Here is a 15,779-nt window from a genome sequence, read left to right on the forward strand (position 1 = left end):
AATTAGTATTACATGATACCTTAAATTTTAAAATATAATTTAAATCTTGGAAGCCCTTACTACATTTGGATCCAGAGGGAGTAGCATGTCCCACTGACTAAGCTCAATTTCTTTACCTACTCGTTTGCTCTGTTTAATGCCTGAGATTTGATACGCCGATACTAGAGGGGTTATTGTTTGGCTTATTAAGAAAATCTAAACATATATATATAAATAAAAAATAATTTGGTAATAATAATTTTATATACATCTTTTTTAGCGTTCTAAAAGCCAAGACTGGAAATCAACTTTGATTGAAAAAAAGCTAAAATCTACTTCAAATTTAAGATAAAAATTCAAATTTTAGCTTACAAACATAGCTAGAAGCGAAAGGATATGACCACTCTAAAATGCTAAAATGTAAAGTACTTTATGAGATTTAACTCGTATCAAAACGCTATTTATATTATTATCGTCACACCGATCATTTCTCTTTTAAGATTCTTCCTATTTTATACCGACGCTTTCACCATCGTCCATCTCCCATTTAATAAGAGGCACGATAGTATTTTTTTCCTCCGCTTTAATTTCAGTAAATGATCAAAAAATGATTATGTTTACTACGGAGATACTAACTCACTAGCCACGTCGCTAGTGGTATACTGGAATTGAACACGAAAAGCGCCCCCATTGAACAAACACAACACTACATTGGGCCACCGTTGTGTTCCGACCGATTTGCAATAATTTTTGCAAAGAAGTGGCCTCTATGCTGTCCTCTCGCTGTCGAGAATCTCCTCATCGGTCTGCAACCGAAAATCAAAAGGATCTATCTGACCAACGGCTCATCTGCTACCGCTTCACTTAATTTCATACGTTCTGTTATTAGCTAGACGCAAAATCTATATATCAGGAAGAAAGCTAGATGCAAAATAGTCAGATACGTCTCTCTCTCCTGCTGCTCTGCAGGAGGTAGACCGGTGAACGTAGGAAAACGTTTCGATCTCACGGAATTTAATCTGAAAACAACCCTTTTGGTTCCCCTACAGGAATAAACCATAGGCACTTTTTTTTCTCCGTCACGAATATACCGCGTTCTTCTTATACGATTTAATATTATTATTTTAATAAAAAATTACAAAAATAAATTTGTGGCACTGTGCTTATCTAACGGGAAGACGATGGGTTATGTCAAAACCCTAGTTCAACAGGTTTGTCATTCGTGCTATTCAATGTAGTGTTGTATGTGAACTTCCCTAGTTTGATGGGATGACATTATTACAATTGCATATGCTAGAAACTTATTTTTATAATTTTATATTAAAGGAATATTATTTTCAAAAATAATGCTTCTCGGAGTGAGACTCCATGTCACTCTATCATTGAGCGACAACAGGCCATGCCAAACTTTGAGTGGTCTATGATAGTCGCACTAGTCCAATAAAGAATTCATACTCTTTATCACTATAGCAGTAACATAGACATTTGAATATGTATCATAGTAAGGTAAAATCTATATGTCAATAGTTATAATAGTAGTTATAATGGTATCATGATAATGGTAGAGGATACACAATCCCACTATAAGCATAGATCTCATCCATCCAAATATTAACATAGAAATTATTTTATTAGTTTATTGGTTGTATAATAGATGGAAATGTTTTTTCATTGACTCATGTTGGTTGATTTCTTGGATAAATAGTTGTACTCAATAGCGTGTGTTTCACTCACCACGTCCTAAAATATAGCTATTTTTATTACTGAAAATTACTTCCAAAATATAGCTATTCTCCTGCCGCCTAGCTCCAACCAACCATAATATCTTTCATTTTGCCTTTATCTACCTACCGCTCTCCTTAATAAAAAAAAGTCTACTATCTACTCCCTCCATCGAAAATAACTTAATTTTTCACTCACCACACATGCCAATACAAAAGAGAAGACTAAAAACATTATACTCTATCAAATCCCAATACAATTATTGCCTACTTCATCTATTCTCAATCACCACATCTATTTGCTTATGTTTATACTAGCCAAAATTTGAATTTTTATCCTTAAATTTAGAGTTAGGTTTGGGGTTTTTCACCGGAGTTTATTTATCAATCTTAGCTTTTAGATCGCTAAGAATACATATATAATTTTTTATTTACATATTATTTTTCATTTGTAAATATGTCGTTTGGCAATCACCCCCAATGTATTTATTCATTACATTATAAACTCCAATGTAATGAAAAATTAAAATTAAAATTATTTTAGAACAAACTAAAATAGACAAAATAATCTTATTATGAGACGTACCTAGTATATTTTGGGTAGAGGGAGTAACAACTTTTCTCTTGCTTGCATCACAGCATAGGAAATGTTGGTTCCAGAAGTTTGGTTGCTTGGACAAGTTGCAAACTTATGCTTCATCGAAGAACTTCATCTGGTCTACCTCTTCTCTCTCCCAGCTTCTCAGCAATATTATGGTCGATACAAGTTTGCTGATGTTGATTCATGGCTCCAACCCAAGGGTTGGTCTGAGTTCCTCAGAAGACATTGAAAAACCGTAAAACAACCTAATCTCCAACTAAACCGGAAAGATCATTTACATCATGTCAGGATTTCTTCTTAGCTAGAATTTACTCTATTTTTTAATACTTAGTTACGCTTGTGTCTAGTTTTTAGTTATGTGCATATTAGTTATACAGAGACCGAAAATGATCTTTGAGTGATTAGTATCATCTTGATATAATCATCTAAGATCAATAAAAACTTCCTTTATCAAAAAAATGTCATTGTAGTGGCAACTATGCTGAAAAAAAATGAAAAGGGCCTTACAGCTCGTATACCTATCAGTGCCAGTGGCCTCGGGGCCCAAATAGAGGCACTATCTATACACACTGATCTATTGATATGTATTCTAAGACATTTGAGTTACATTTGTGCATACAAATTGCGACCAAGAGAATATTGGCAGATGGCATCTTGTTCCCATCATTCCGTGGATTATATACACATGCACAAAGATCAGTAACAACACAATAAGAACTGACCTGTAAAATATACTGTTAAGAACCTGTTGTTTAGTGAGTAGCTGTAAACACCTAACTGCTGGATATCCCTTCTGTATTCTGTAGTATAGACTTCCAGTTCAGAGCAAGCGATCTGCTCTAACGTACGTTTCTCTGATGGGGAGCATGTCAGATCAGCTGTAAGATTTGTATGCCTGTATAGAGCAAGAGAGCACAAATGCTGAAATGTATGGCACAAAGCATATCATTGAATATATTCGACCACTGTAGATATGGCCTTTGGACCCCCTCGCTCAAGGAAAGAGAGGGCAAGATCACGCTCGTGCCACTTCCAAAGCCCAGACGCCAACTTCTGCAGCGTCTCGAGCTTCACCTCCGGGATCCATGTTGGCGCAAAGTCAATCATCAGGCCCACAAAACAGACAACATAGGTTCTCCATGCGACCTGGCCACAACCAAGCTCAATGTTGCCCTCCATTACATTGGCCATGAACTCCAAGTGCCTATCTACAACCCTTTGCCTCTTCGATGTGTAAAGTGAAGTATAAACTGAGGAGGTTTCTCCCACTCCCCAGATGCTGGCCCCAGAAACGAGGAGAACATATGCCAAAGCAAATCCTTCGAAACTGCTGCACACTGGTCCGGCACAACCCAGCTTCGCTTCACCAGTCGAAAGCAGCATTGTTGGCAGAATCTGCTCATACAGAAGACGGATCAACTTCATACCACCAGCATGACAAAGCATAGATGCTGCAAGTGATGCTATCTGCTCTACAGAACATGAGGCAGAAGATAGCGGCAGCCGACCAGACCTCAGAAGATGATGCCTACTAGAGTCACATTCATTTGCTAATGCATGGGCTCTCTCAATGACAACCTTGAAAATCTCCTCACATACAAAATAGTTGTCAGGAAACATCCGGCAGCATCGAGTGTAAAGTAATCCTGGGGATATAGAAAGCCGGGGACCTCTTTCTTGGTGAGCCTTCCCCAGCAGACTATTCACTCCTCTGTCTGCTACAAAGCAAGAGCGCCCATCGACCAAAGGCCCAAGGAAGGATGAGAAGCAACTCCTGATCAGTTGAGCAATTGCATTTTTATCTCTGGTAAAGGGCGTCTCTGAACATGACAAGATGATATAATCATGCCACCGCCGAACTTTCTGTATCCACAATGCCCCTATGATTGGCATGCTAGGCCATGAACTTGATGTAGCACAAATTTCCACTCCTTTGTAAATGATTCCTTGTAAATGATTAATTTCCTCCATTTTAACAGTTATTGATAAGCTGATAAGAGTCGCTATTGGTAATTGAAGCATTGGGATAGGTGAACCTGTAGGATTGAGTGACCCGTAACAGTTATAGCATATGATGCTTACATTTAAAGACCTTATGATCTTAAATTCAAGATAAATTCTCCATGAGATAACTCACATATGAAGATAATATGCTACCAATTTTCTATCACCTGCCAAGCACCTACTTGACATGAATGAGGAAGTACAACATTGAAGAGGCTAATATGATAACAGCCGTATATACATGTGGCATACGACTCCTGCATTATAGCCACTTAATTTATCAAGAAATGTGTCTGTCCTTTTATGTACACATTGCTAAAAGTTGAGTTATTAATTATTGAAGTGGAGGTATTGGTAGATCCTAAAATAAATTTTACTCAATTGCTTACTCTTTAAAAGAGAATATGGACCCACCCCACTCTGGATCTTTAGTGGTCATGAATATGTAAGCACACATTTGTTAGTATTTGTAAATCTTCTTTTAGGAAAGCATTGCATCTTTGCATGAGATATGCAATGTGGGTGGTTGATTGATCTCATATAATCATGTACCCTCCCCGTTAGTCCGTTTCATATTATAAGTCATTTTGGGCTCGTTCTAAGTCAAAAAATTATGGTTGACCAAACTTAGAGAAAAATATAAGAATATTTTTAATAGCATAAATATATTATAAAAAGTATATTCAATGGTGGATTTAATGAGACTAATTCGATATTGTGGATGTTAGCATATCTTTCAATAAATTTGATCAAACTTCAAGAGATTTAACTTAAGTCAAACTCAAAGTAACTTATAATATGAAACAGAGGGAGTAAATTAGTTTCAGATTTGAGAATAAAAATTTACTTATTGCATTTATATTTTAGACCTAACTATATTTAGTGATATCTGTTGCAACATATGGGCATGATGGCAGTTTTGTAATAACTTTTTGAAACTTCAAATATGAATGGGAAATTGTATTGGAGTTTTAAATGCGCATTAATATAAAAAACTCAAAGTTTGATATCCAAAAGAATTTGTATATGAAAAATTTAAATGCGATGCCAAGTGATGTTGGTGATAGTGGACTAGTGGTAAGTCTGCCACCTGGTGCACCTCTAGATTGCTAGGATCTTGAATTGGTTGATAAAAAAATTGGACATCTAGATGTTCTTATATTGTTGGACTAAGGGAGTATAACTTAAATTTGGCATAAAAATGAAAATAACTAGGAGTGATTTGATAAAACAATGTTCAAATATCAAATACTGCGATCAACAAGTTATAACTAACTGGAAATGGAAAAATAGAAACAAAGGTAGCTATTATGTAGCAAACAGAAATGAGCCATTTGTATACAAGTGACATCAACATACGTGCTCGTGGAGAGATGTTAATATGAACACCAGCAGATGCAAGAGCTTCCTTGATATCAGACTCAACTGCCGAAATAGTTGCAGCTGGACTGGGCCAGTCAATCCCATTCAACATAACTGGCTTCCATAAGCCACGAGTAATTTCTGCTGAAAAATAGCTGACGATAGCTGCAACTGAAGCAGGCAAGAAATCCGCAAGATTCCGCAAGCCTGTAAGGGAGTGTAATGGTATGCACTGGTAAATATGAAGTTGACAGTTAATAGTGAAAAAACACAGTTGATGTCTTTCAGTTTTGATAATGAGAAGAATTTGTAGATAGCTGGAAGGTGAATTTTTAGGACAAAATATATTCATGATGCCATAACTTATGAGGCGGGTGCATTTTAGTCACACATCTAGAGAATTGATCAAATGAGCAACTCATCTTGTTCTGAGTGTGCAAATCTCATTAAAACACATATCATGTGGATTGTTTATTGATAAATTGGATAACATGTTGACCTAAAACATGGACAGAAAAAGCTTAGGCGTAGGAAAACAAACAAAAAAAAGGAAAATTAGCCTCCATATTTTCCTGCATGTTACCACAAATGAGAGATTTGTTAATGAACGGTATAGCATTGTTGGCTTATTAGTAGATCATGAGTTCCCATGTTTGTGATGAGGTCACCATGATGTCTAATCTAGCATCGAACAATCTACATGATAGGTGTTTAATGATATTTACACTAATGAAACAAGATGAGTGATTTGTTTGAGAAAATTCTAAGATGAATTACATAATTGCACCCAGCTTGCAAGTTGTCCTAGTGTACATTACTCTTTTTTTATATAATGGTATATGAAGAAAAAATATCCATAATTCCTTAAGACTTTGGTAGATCCTACTACATTATTCCTGGAACTACAAGAACAGATGTGTTTGCCCTTACAAGAGCAAAGTCCACTTAACCAGATCTTTAACCCCCAAGCAGCGGTGGAGACAACTCTCAGGCTGGTCGGATGTCCACCTGAGCTATGCCACTGGTGTCATCACTGTCAACTATCAGAAATTCCTATAACAAGTTGCCAGCAACCAGGAAATGCTCTTTGTTGCCTAGGGTTAATGGCAATGCTCTCCCAAGAGGTGGTTTACAAGCAAGTTTCCAACATGAAAAAATCAGCTTGAATCACAATGTTACAAGGAAAAATTACCCAATTTAAATGTTACCTAATCTTAAACGACACTACATTTCATCATGTAAAAATATAAAACCCCACAATCTGATGAAATACTTAGACGAGTTGCAGGAAAAAAACATATTCATGCATGGTCCAGTTGATCAGTTGAAAACAGAATAGAGACAGGATATGGAAGTCTAAAACCAACTTTTATATGTACCATCTAAATATTTAGGTGATCTGATCGAGAACTAAATGCTTCAAAGGTATATTCGTAGATGGAAATGTTTTGCAAATTAATTGAGAGAAATATACGAGTATTGAAGAAGCACTTTTAAAATTCAAGATGAAATTTATGCAAGTATTAGTCTTGCAACCTAGTTAAATTGATGATTTTAAAAGCGCAGAAGAATTTTCTTACTAAAGGCATTTGATTCAAGCTTTTGCAGTAAAAAAATAGCCAGTATAACTTATGGGACAACTAAACTAAAATAGCCAGTATAACTTATGGGACAACTAAACTAAGTACTATGAATTGGAAGGAATTAAGAACTTTCATTATGAAAAGGAGGGTATTAGTTAAAAGAAAGTGAAAGATTCAGTTAGTGTAAATTGACGACCAGAGTTAGACATGCAAGTAAAATGCAGAATACTAAATAAAAACCTGTAATCAAATCACGAGATGAAAGCCTCCCATGTGCGCAGGCAGCTAAAACAGTTTCCAGGACAAAAGGAACCGCTTCCAGCACTTCCCATGCAGTAGCTGAAGGCCCTTGGCAGACATCATCTTGTGCACCTAGAGGTGAACCAGCCGTACTGGAACTTGATGTTGATTGGGAACTGACAGGAGGGATGCCACTTTTTGACATTTTATGGCAGAAAATTTTCAGTATCTTATTGGCTAATTCGAGGATACTTTTCCTCTTGTAAGAACTAGAAAGAGTAGAGACTATGCAAGCCTGATTCTGGAAGTACCATGCCCGTAGCTTCGGAAATGAGTCAATATGCACCGGTTTATGAAATGATGGCTCTAGCTGAAGTATGCTCTTTCTGCTAACATCACACAGACTTTTCAACGCAAAATGGCTATTTCTTAGTAGCAGAAGAAAATCCAAACTGAGCTCTGAGCAAACAAAGACTCCATGTTTTGATAGTGCATACTCCAAAGGGGGTCTATGAAATTTCCACAAGCGAAGAAGACACAGGAAAGCACATGAGAATACTGAGTATACAGAAGGCTCTTCAAAACTACAACTCCTATAATCAGACAGAGGTAATGATCCAAATATTTCACAAAAAGGCATTAGAATGGCCGCTAGTTCTGGAACCTGAAAAGTACATGAATCATGTCAATCCAGCACATTGAAAATTTCTTTGGTAATTTAAAATACAATTCCAAAATTGAGCAATTCATAGTCTCTGCGAAAACATTGATTTCCTTACCAAGCCATACATTGAGAGAATATGAACCACGTCAACCGAAGAAATCCCGGATATAAGAGCATGCAGCATAGGCATTTGATGTATATAGAAGCCATCCGATACAGAATGTAGGGGAAGCAATGTAGACAGCAACTTAAGCACCATTTGGATAACATGTTCCTAAACGAACACGGGAAAGCAACAATCAGTTTCAAAGTCATTAATAGTCAGTAGTCACACATTCTACAGCTTTTTTCAAACCAAAGATTGTAAAATAGGACGAGAACATTTTGTATGTGCCATACATCTTATTTCTCCCATATCTTACCCTCAGATAAATCATACCTGAATGTTCCAGCCACGAATAAGGGATGCTCCACACAGAATTTTAGAAGCCGCCAACTTTTCCTCATCTGACCCACTTACCGCAAAAGGTTGCAACTTCTCTAACTCTGCTAGGCTAAAATAAGCAAGAAGGAACAGCCGTTTATCAAGCTAGTAAGTAAACATATTAACCCAAAATGCTCTTAAGGAATTGAATTGTACAAGCCCATGATTCATCACCTCGAAGCAGGTGTAACCATAAGTGCATCCTTAAGGCCCATAAGGGGTGAACCTTCCATTAAGGCTGACCAAGGGGATTCCTCAACAGCAGAGGTGCCTTTAACTGGAACAACATAGCTAGGCCAAAAATAAACAGATGTATCAACTAAATTCCTTGCTATACAAGCTTCCACAATAAGATGTAGCATACTCCCCACTGCAATTGAAGAATGATTATGAGAGAAAAATAACTGTTTACTAGTAATAAAACATGCACAACGACAGATACTAAAAATTGTGATATCAGTCTGAGGAGACCTGCTTTAATAGAGAAGATATCTTGGGAAGAATTGTGACCATTCTCATTCTGATCCTTCAAAATAGATAAAGCAACTAATGCTTTCGTTGCTGCACTATTTGCTGATGGCACTACTGCTGGCGGAGGAGAAAGAAGACCAAAAAATTGCCCTAGAACCTGAAGTGAAGACAATAGTTCTCCTCTTCTAACAGATATCATTCCACCTTCTACCTTGTCAGACTCTTCCTTAAGAATGGAAGCAATTGACAAAGGTACAATAGCCAATAACATGCATAATCGAGAATGAAAATGAGGAAATGGCCCTTCTTGGCTGCCACGATCCTAGTAAATAGATACAAAATTAAATTAAACAAATATTATAGCTTTCCCATCGCTAATAAAGAAAACAATGATGTTTCAAAAGTTATCTTAACCCGTTGTACAAGTCGCAAAGCTGAAATCCATAGAGCTTGAAAGGTTTCTTGCCAGGTTGCCCGATTAAGAACTTGAAATGTCTTGGATAGTTCTGTGCCAACCAAAGGTTTCGAGTTTATAAAAAGGGTATATTAACAACTCAAAATGCTATGTTAACTTATTAAAAGTAAGTCGTCCCAATAGGACAATATAGCAATGTCTAGTGTTCAAAATTTGTCCCCAAATATAGTAACTTCTCCTACTCCCTCATTTCAACCAATCATAACCATCCCCCATTTAATTTCTCCACATACTTCCTCACTTCAACCAATTACAGCCACCCCCCATTTAATCCTACCTACTTCCTTAATAGCTGTGATATCCTCTAGAAGTTCTTATATTTTGGGACAGAGGGAGTATATAATAGTACCTGTCAGAGCTTCAATTGATGATATGGTATCAAGTTGTCTTCCGTCCATTGCGTTCTCCATAAACATGTCAAAAGATATCCAACAAGAGCTCTTTCCAGCACCAAAGACACTGCGTGAAGCAGAACTGCAAGGCTTTGTACTAACAACAACTCCCAATAGATTGCCCTTGTGCAATTGATGTCCTGAAGTAATAACTTTCCGTATATTCGTCATCAAGCTATCTAGCAGATTATTTGCAGTTACAAAATTCTTTGACTTAAGGGCACCAATAAGCTGAAGCCTCTGGAGCAAAGTACTGAAATTTTCAGGTCTACCCTAGCACATCCAAAAATAAAAGGATTTTCAGTCAGTGTTAAATCCAGGTAAGTGAAGCTTTTAAGGATCAATAATATTCTGGGGGAAATGTGTTCCAGCTTCCATGTAGGATTGAAACAACTAAGTGCATGGCAACTTCCAAACAATGAGGAAATTGTCTAGAATTTGATCAAAACCTAAAACAGTGAAAACTTTCAAACCATGAGGAAGTTGTCTAAAACTTGAAATAGAAGTTTTTCAGCAGCATAAAATTAAATGTCTAAATCATAACACATTTAATAGATCTGTCAATGGCTATGCAATATCAAATCTTACTGCATCACATCCGCCAAAATATCATGCAACTTTATGTTCAAAAATTTCAGAAACATGAGAAATATCACATCTGAATATCAAGCGACTGCAATGTGATGACAAGAAACCAGTTGTTTAACAAATCTGTCTCAAATGATGCTGTATCATTCAAACCTAGATCAGATGAGATGGAAATTGACAGGTTTGATAACATTATTACATGATAAAAGATTGAGTGAATTTCCTAAGTAATACGTTTCTGCCACAAAATTAGAGCCTGATATGATAAAATATTTCAATTTTATACCTAAGTTAATTCAAGGAACAAAAGCTAAAAAAAACTCCTGAAACAAAACTGCATTGAGATGGATCAATTTAAAAATTTATAAGAGTGTGCAATTGTATATATAAGATTTCAATTTTTTTTCTTAGGCAATAAAGATTAAGAAACAAGAATGCAGCTGCATACGTGTTGCGATAGACTAGACGGAGAAAAACTTGAGTATTTTTGTTAGCAGTGATCTTCTCAACTACTTCTAAAGTCATAATTGTGTTCTTCCTCCTTAGACATTCACGGTGCTCATCTCTCCTGCCAAGTGAACTTCCTGTGCCATCTAAATTCATATTTTTCTCTGATCCAATAGCATATGAAATGTCATGTCCCTCACTAGCAATACTTGGCAAACCACAATCTTCCAGAATACAGTCAGTCAATATTTTGATAATACTTAACACAAACAAAACAACTGTATGTCCAAAATCCATTTTCTGAACCCCATAGCTATCTGAAAGATGCAAAGCATCATCAATAGACTTGACTAACCTGCAATGGGAAATGATGAAGATAATTACGATACAGAAAATCTGACAATTCTGATAATTAAATTAAATAACCAAAACATTTTATTCTCTGAGTACTTGAGTAATAGTGTAGTTAGAAAAACAGATACTCTTGTCATGATGACATGGAAACAGCACTTCTGACCAGATCACATATGATGGAATGAATACCACAAATCAAAAAGAGTTGTGCCAGTAGGTATACACGTGAGGAGACAGCATGATTTGCATAACGCATTATTTGGACACATTTAAGGATCCAAATGGAGGATTCCAGTGTTGAAAGGGGAACGACTTGCATCCTACCCAATTAGGACAATTCACTCCTATACTAAGCCTAAAGAGATTAGGATTCTACTTTAGTTCGGAAGAGAACTAGTTGAGTGTACATAAAAGGGGTAGTCATAAGCTACCCAAGCCATGAATGAGCTAGAGGAACTCATCCAAAGCAAGTAGAAGCAATTTAGAGCACATGAGAGGATTCTTCTGTAAGATAAGTATGTGAGGGTACAAAAGTTCAAGAGAGTGTCAATCCCTTGTACTCTGTACTATTTTAAGATTGTGCTTACAATACGAATCACCGAATCTTCTTCAATTTCATGATTGTTTCATTACCATTATGTTCTGTGATACATGTGTTGTATCTGACAAGATCTTAAGGGTCCACGATTTTTGCAGATAATAAGGAGTATCAAAGCATAACAGTCAAACTACCATCACATGAATTCTGGCTTGTCAAGTATCATATATTATACAATATATCAGATGTATAGCTTTGTATCCTGTTATCGCATGAATAAACTACTGTGCCATGTGTAAGGGGGGGGAGGGGGTTCATGGTTGTCTTTACCCCCATGAACCCTTGCACATGACGTATTGTTTGTTGACAGTACTCTACAAACTGCATTATAATGGTTGGCTATATGAGTTGAGGGCTGATTTGACTTATAAGAGTATTCACTAGCAGCATTCATGGTAGCATAAGATGAACAAACAACCTGTTCTCGGAGAATCTGAAGTCCAGCTATAGTCAATATTCAGACTGGCATTAAAGATTTATTCCTCCCCTAATTCATGAAAAATAGCAAATGGTCTTGATCCCACATACTATTAACAGCATAAGCTGTATTATGTAATAAGCTGTATTATGTAAAACAAATAATTGAATCAAAACTCCGTTTGAATTTTATAGCAAGTTCAGCTACTATATGCATAGTAATTACACATTACTTGTGCATATTTTATTTAATTATTGTGGAGAACACATATAAGTTTACTTGCGTACATGTAAGTCTGTATCACACTGATATATTGACTGCATCGGGTGAAATACTGGTGTATTCTGGTCCAAGAAATATAAACAATACACTATAGCAGCAGCACTTAATAAAATACCAGTTACCAATATATTGATTATCAATCAAATAGGGTACATTATATCCCAATCGCCATTTAGATAAAACATGCAAACAAAACATATGCACAACAGAAAAAAAAACAAAGAATGTGTTTTACAGTGCATATAGATAAAAGTAGCAGCACACACATTACAATGCATAAAGTATCAAATTTTATGCACAGTAGAGGCTATGCTACCTGGACCTGACAAAAATGACAAGCACAACCAAAGTGGTGAGTAACCAAAGAATGCATGATGAGGGCAACCTTATACATAGGCACACCTGACGAACAGAGTTAACTGCAGCTATGGATGAACCTGGAGAAGGATAGCAAACAGCTGAACCAAACCATGCCATACTAATCTCTTAACAGCCCTTTGAAAGTGCTAATGGATTATGGATTATGGATGAAACTGAGCTTATGACCATTATCTGAGGGCATAAATGAATGAGTTGAAGACTAAAAGTCAGTAAGTTGAGTTTAAAAAGCTTTCTAAGAAATGTTGACGAAGAAAGTTTTTGCAAAGTCGCAACATTTATAATCTTGAGAAGCATGCCCATGATAATCCAGTGGCAGTAATGAGGATTGAGAAAAGAAAGGGCCCGGACCCTCCATTCACAAATAGATTTCAGTTTAGGATACGTGCCGTCAAACCACGATATCTAAATCACTAACATAAACAGAAAATTCAGATTTGATATGTAAAGATGATATTGCTAGATTTTGCCTGAAAAATACTTTCAGGTAGTTACACTTCCAACAATTTTTATAAATATATAAGTAGAAAAAGGATAATGATAATACATATGCATAGTAGACGATGTTGATGTACCAAACAAGAAGAAAAAAAGACTGACATCCTGAATCTCATGTGGGTCTTGTTGCCTGCATGTGACTATTTTTTACAAACCTTGCACACGTGCATACGTGCACATAACAGCATGCAGCCATCGTGTAAGCATAATAAATCACTGTACACTACTGTTGGCTGTTGTACTTGTCACAACCAACCGCCCAGCCATGCATATGACAGTTAGTCAGCTTGATTTAATTGTTCTGTCATTATTATTAAGAAACTGAGTTAGCATGATAGCGAAAAGGATATGTCAACATTTGCACAACAGGGTGAAAGGACTACCATCCAAATGAGTATATTTCATGAATGTCCAAACGATGAAACGACCTATAAAGATCACAATGTGACAGGTGAACAAAGATCAGAGACAAGCATGGGCTTCAATTGTCCAACCAGGTTTGGATTACTTTTTCTTTGAAAAAAAAAAGGGCATTGGTGGCAATCCTGCCCTATGTATTCTTTTATGACGTACTACGGTCCAATCAGTGAATCAGACATTTGGACCATGGAAGTTGCATATTGGCAGCACTTTGGAAGTCTTGAAAACCACAGTACACCACAAAGGAAGGGAGTGCCCTTCTGACCTTGTGCTATCAACTTTCAGGACCAAGATGGCACGAATAGGAAATTCACATCGTTTTCGATCTACCAAATTTCTCCCACAACACAGGCCCCACCGGGGCGGCGCAAGCAATCCCTCCCAGCCGCTGGCCCTACCCTATGAGGCTATGACCCAGGGGAGAAAAAAACAACATCAACATCAGCAACACGAGCGCACCGCGGATTTAGACGGAATCCCACATGCGAGTTGACCAATTCTAGGGCTTGTAGCACCTATATGCTTGTGTGGGCATAGTTGGCATATATCCGTGTCACCGAAAAATCCAGAGCACGACAAAAACAATGTGAAGCAAGCAAGCGTACGGTGTTCTCACAGATGGAGCAATCAGTTCTTACATGGCCTTCGTCTCCGCGCGCTCCGTGCACGATGATACCGTGTACTGCGCGAGCAGCTCGAGGTAGAGCCTGTACGCCTCCGGCTGCGCCCGTCGGTTGGGCACCACCCTGCAAAGTAACAGAGAGAAAAAAAAATTTCCCCGGGCACCATCAGATTGATCTCAAACGCGCCGCACAAAATCGAACCGAGGGAGGGATAGGATTCGGGTTGCGGGGCGGGAAACCTCGGGGTGAGCAGCGCGAGGGTGAGGAGCGGGGAGACGAGGCGGGACGCCATAGCCTGGTCCAGCACCTTCCACATCGCGCCCGTGTTATGCGCGAAGCACAGGTTGGACACCAGCGCCGCCGCGAGCACGCCCCCGGCCCCAGCCCCAGACCCGTCCCCGCGGGACGACGACGACGGCTCCGCTTCCCGGGCGCAGCGCGCGGCCTCTGCGGCCTGCAGGAGCGGGGGGTCGCCGCGCGCCGCGGACGCCTTCACGGCCGCCATCACCCGCCGCTCCATCTCCAGCTCTGCGCCGGCGGCGGCCGCCATGGCCGCGACTGCTGCGAGGGTCGGGGTCGGGGTGGGTTTTACGGGGGAGCGTGTGGTTTTGGAACGTGGTGAGAAGGAAGGAAGGAAGACAGGTGGAAGGAACAGGCGAAGGAAGGACCGAGGTGGTGGTGCCGGTCGCTCGCCTTTATTGCGCGCGCCTATGCTGAATTTTTTTTTGTTTGTTTTTACATTATGGCCCTGATAATATTCTTGTTTCATAAATGGGTCCGTCACATCGCTTCTATCGTTTAGTACATGTTGGCTGATCAGTCATATGCTTGCAGCCAAATTTTGAAAATTAGTTCTAGTGTTGATTTTGAGACGTTCAGGTCCCTGTTTAGATGGCAAATTTTCCTAAGAAGAGATTATATCAAACGTTTGACCAGATATTAGAAGGGTTTTAAACACGAATGAAAAATAAATTTTACAGCTCGGATAGAAACCGCGAGACGAATTCTTTTGAGCCTAATTAAGCCGTCATTAGCACATATTAGTACTGTAGCACTTATGGCTAATCATGGACTAATTAGGCTCAAAAGATTTGTCTCAAGATTTCTTCCATAACTGTGCAATTGGTTTTTCATTTCACCTATGTTTGATGCTCCATTTAAATGTCCAAAAATTCGATGTGATGTTTTTCGAAAAGC

At 38.1% G+C, this 15,779-nt stretch overlaps 1 protein-coding gene across 1 annotated transcript; it reads right to left on the reverse strand.

Moving 5' to 3' along the window:
• Window positions 1–2,748: 2,748 nt before the first annotated feature.
• LOC102717156 (mediator of RNA polymerase II transcription subunit 33A-like) lies at window positions 2,749–15,351 on the reverse strand. Its single transcript, XM_006655123.3, has 12 exons — window positions 14,822–15,351; window positions 14,598–14,705; window positions 11,013–11,366; window positions 9,934–10,244; window positions 9,524–9,615; window positions 9,110–9,431; window positions 8,813–9,008; window positions 8,594–8,708; window positions 8,270–8,428; window positions 7,491–8,154; window positions 5,665–5,874; window positions 2,749–4,337 (listed from the first exon to the last, which is right to left on the reverse strand). The coding sequence occupies exons 1-12, from the start codon at window positions 15,349–15,351 to the stop codon at window positions 3,247–3,249; spliced, it is 4,152 nt and encodes a 1,383-aa protein (XP_006655186.3). The 3' UTR covers window positions 2,749–3,246.
• Window positions 15,352–15,779: the final 428 nt, after the last annotated feature.

Source organism: Oryza brachyantha, chromosome 5 (genome assembly GCF_000231095.2).
Source record: "Oryza brachyantha chromosome 5, ObraRS2, whole genome shotgun sequence".
In the NCBI taxonomy this organism is placed as follows: Eukaryota; Viridiplantae; Streptophyta; class Magnoliopsida; order Poales; family Poaceae; genus Oryza; species Oryza brachyantha.

What these genes read in the sequence shown, in the direction of transcription:
- LOC102717156 (XM_006655123.3), bottom strand. Translation starts at nt 15,351, where the DNA reads ATGAAACAAGAATATTATCAGGGCCATAATGTAAAAACAAACAAAAAA. An exon ending in CTTTGCGACTTGTACAACGG is followed by an intron (nt 9,432 to 9,523) that starts GTTAAGATAACT and finishes TCTATTTACTAG; the next exon opens with GATCGTGGCAGCCAAGAAGG. An exon ending in TTCGTGGCTGGAACATTCAG is followed by an intron (nt 8,429 to 8,593) that starts GTATGATTTATC and finishes GTGTTCGTTTAG; the next exon opens with GAACATGTTATCCAAATGGT.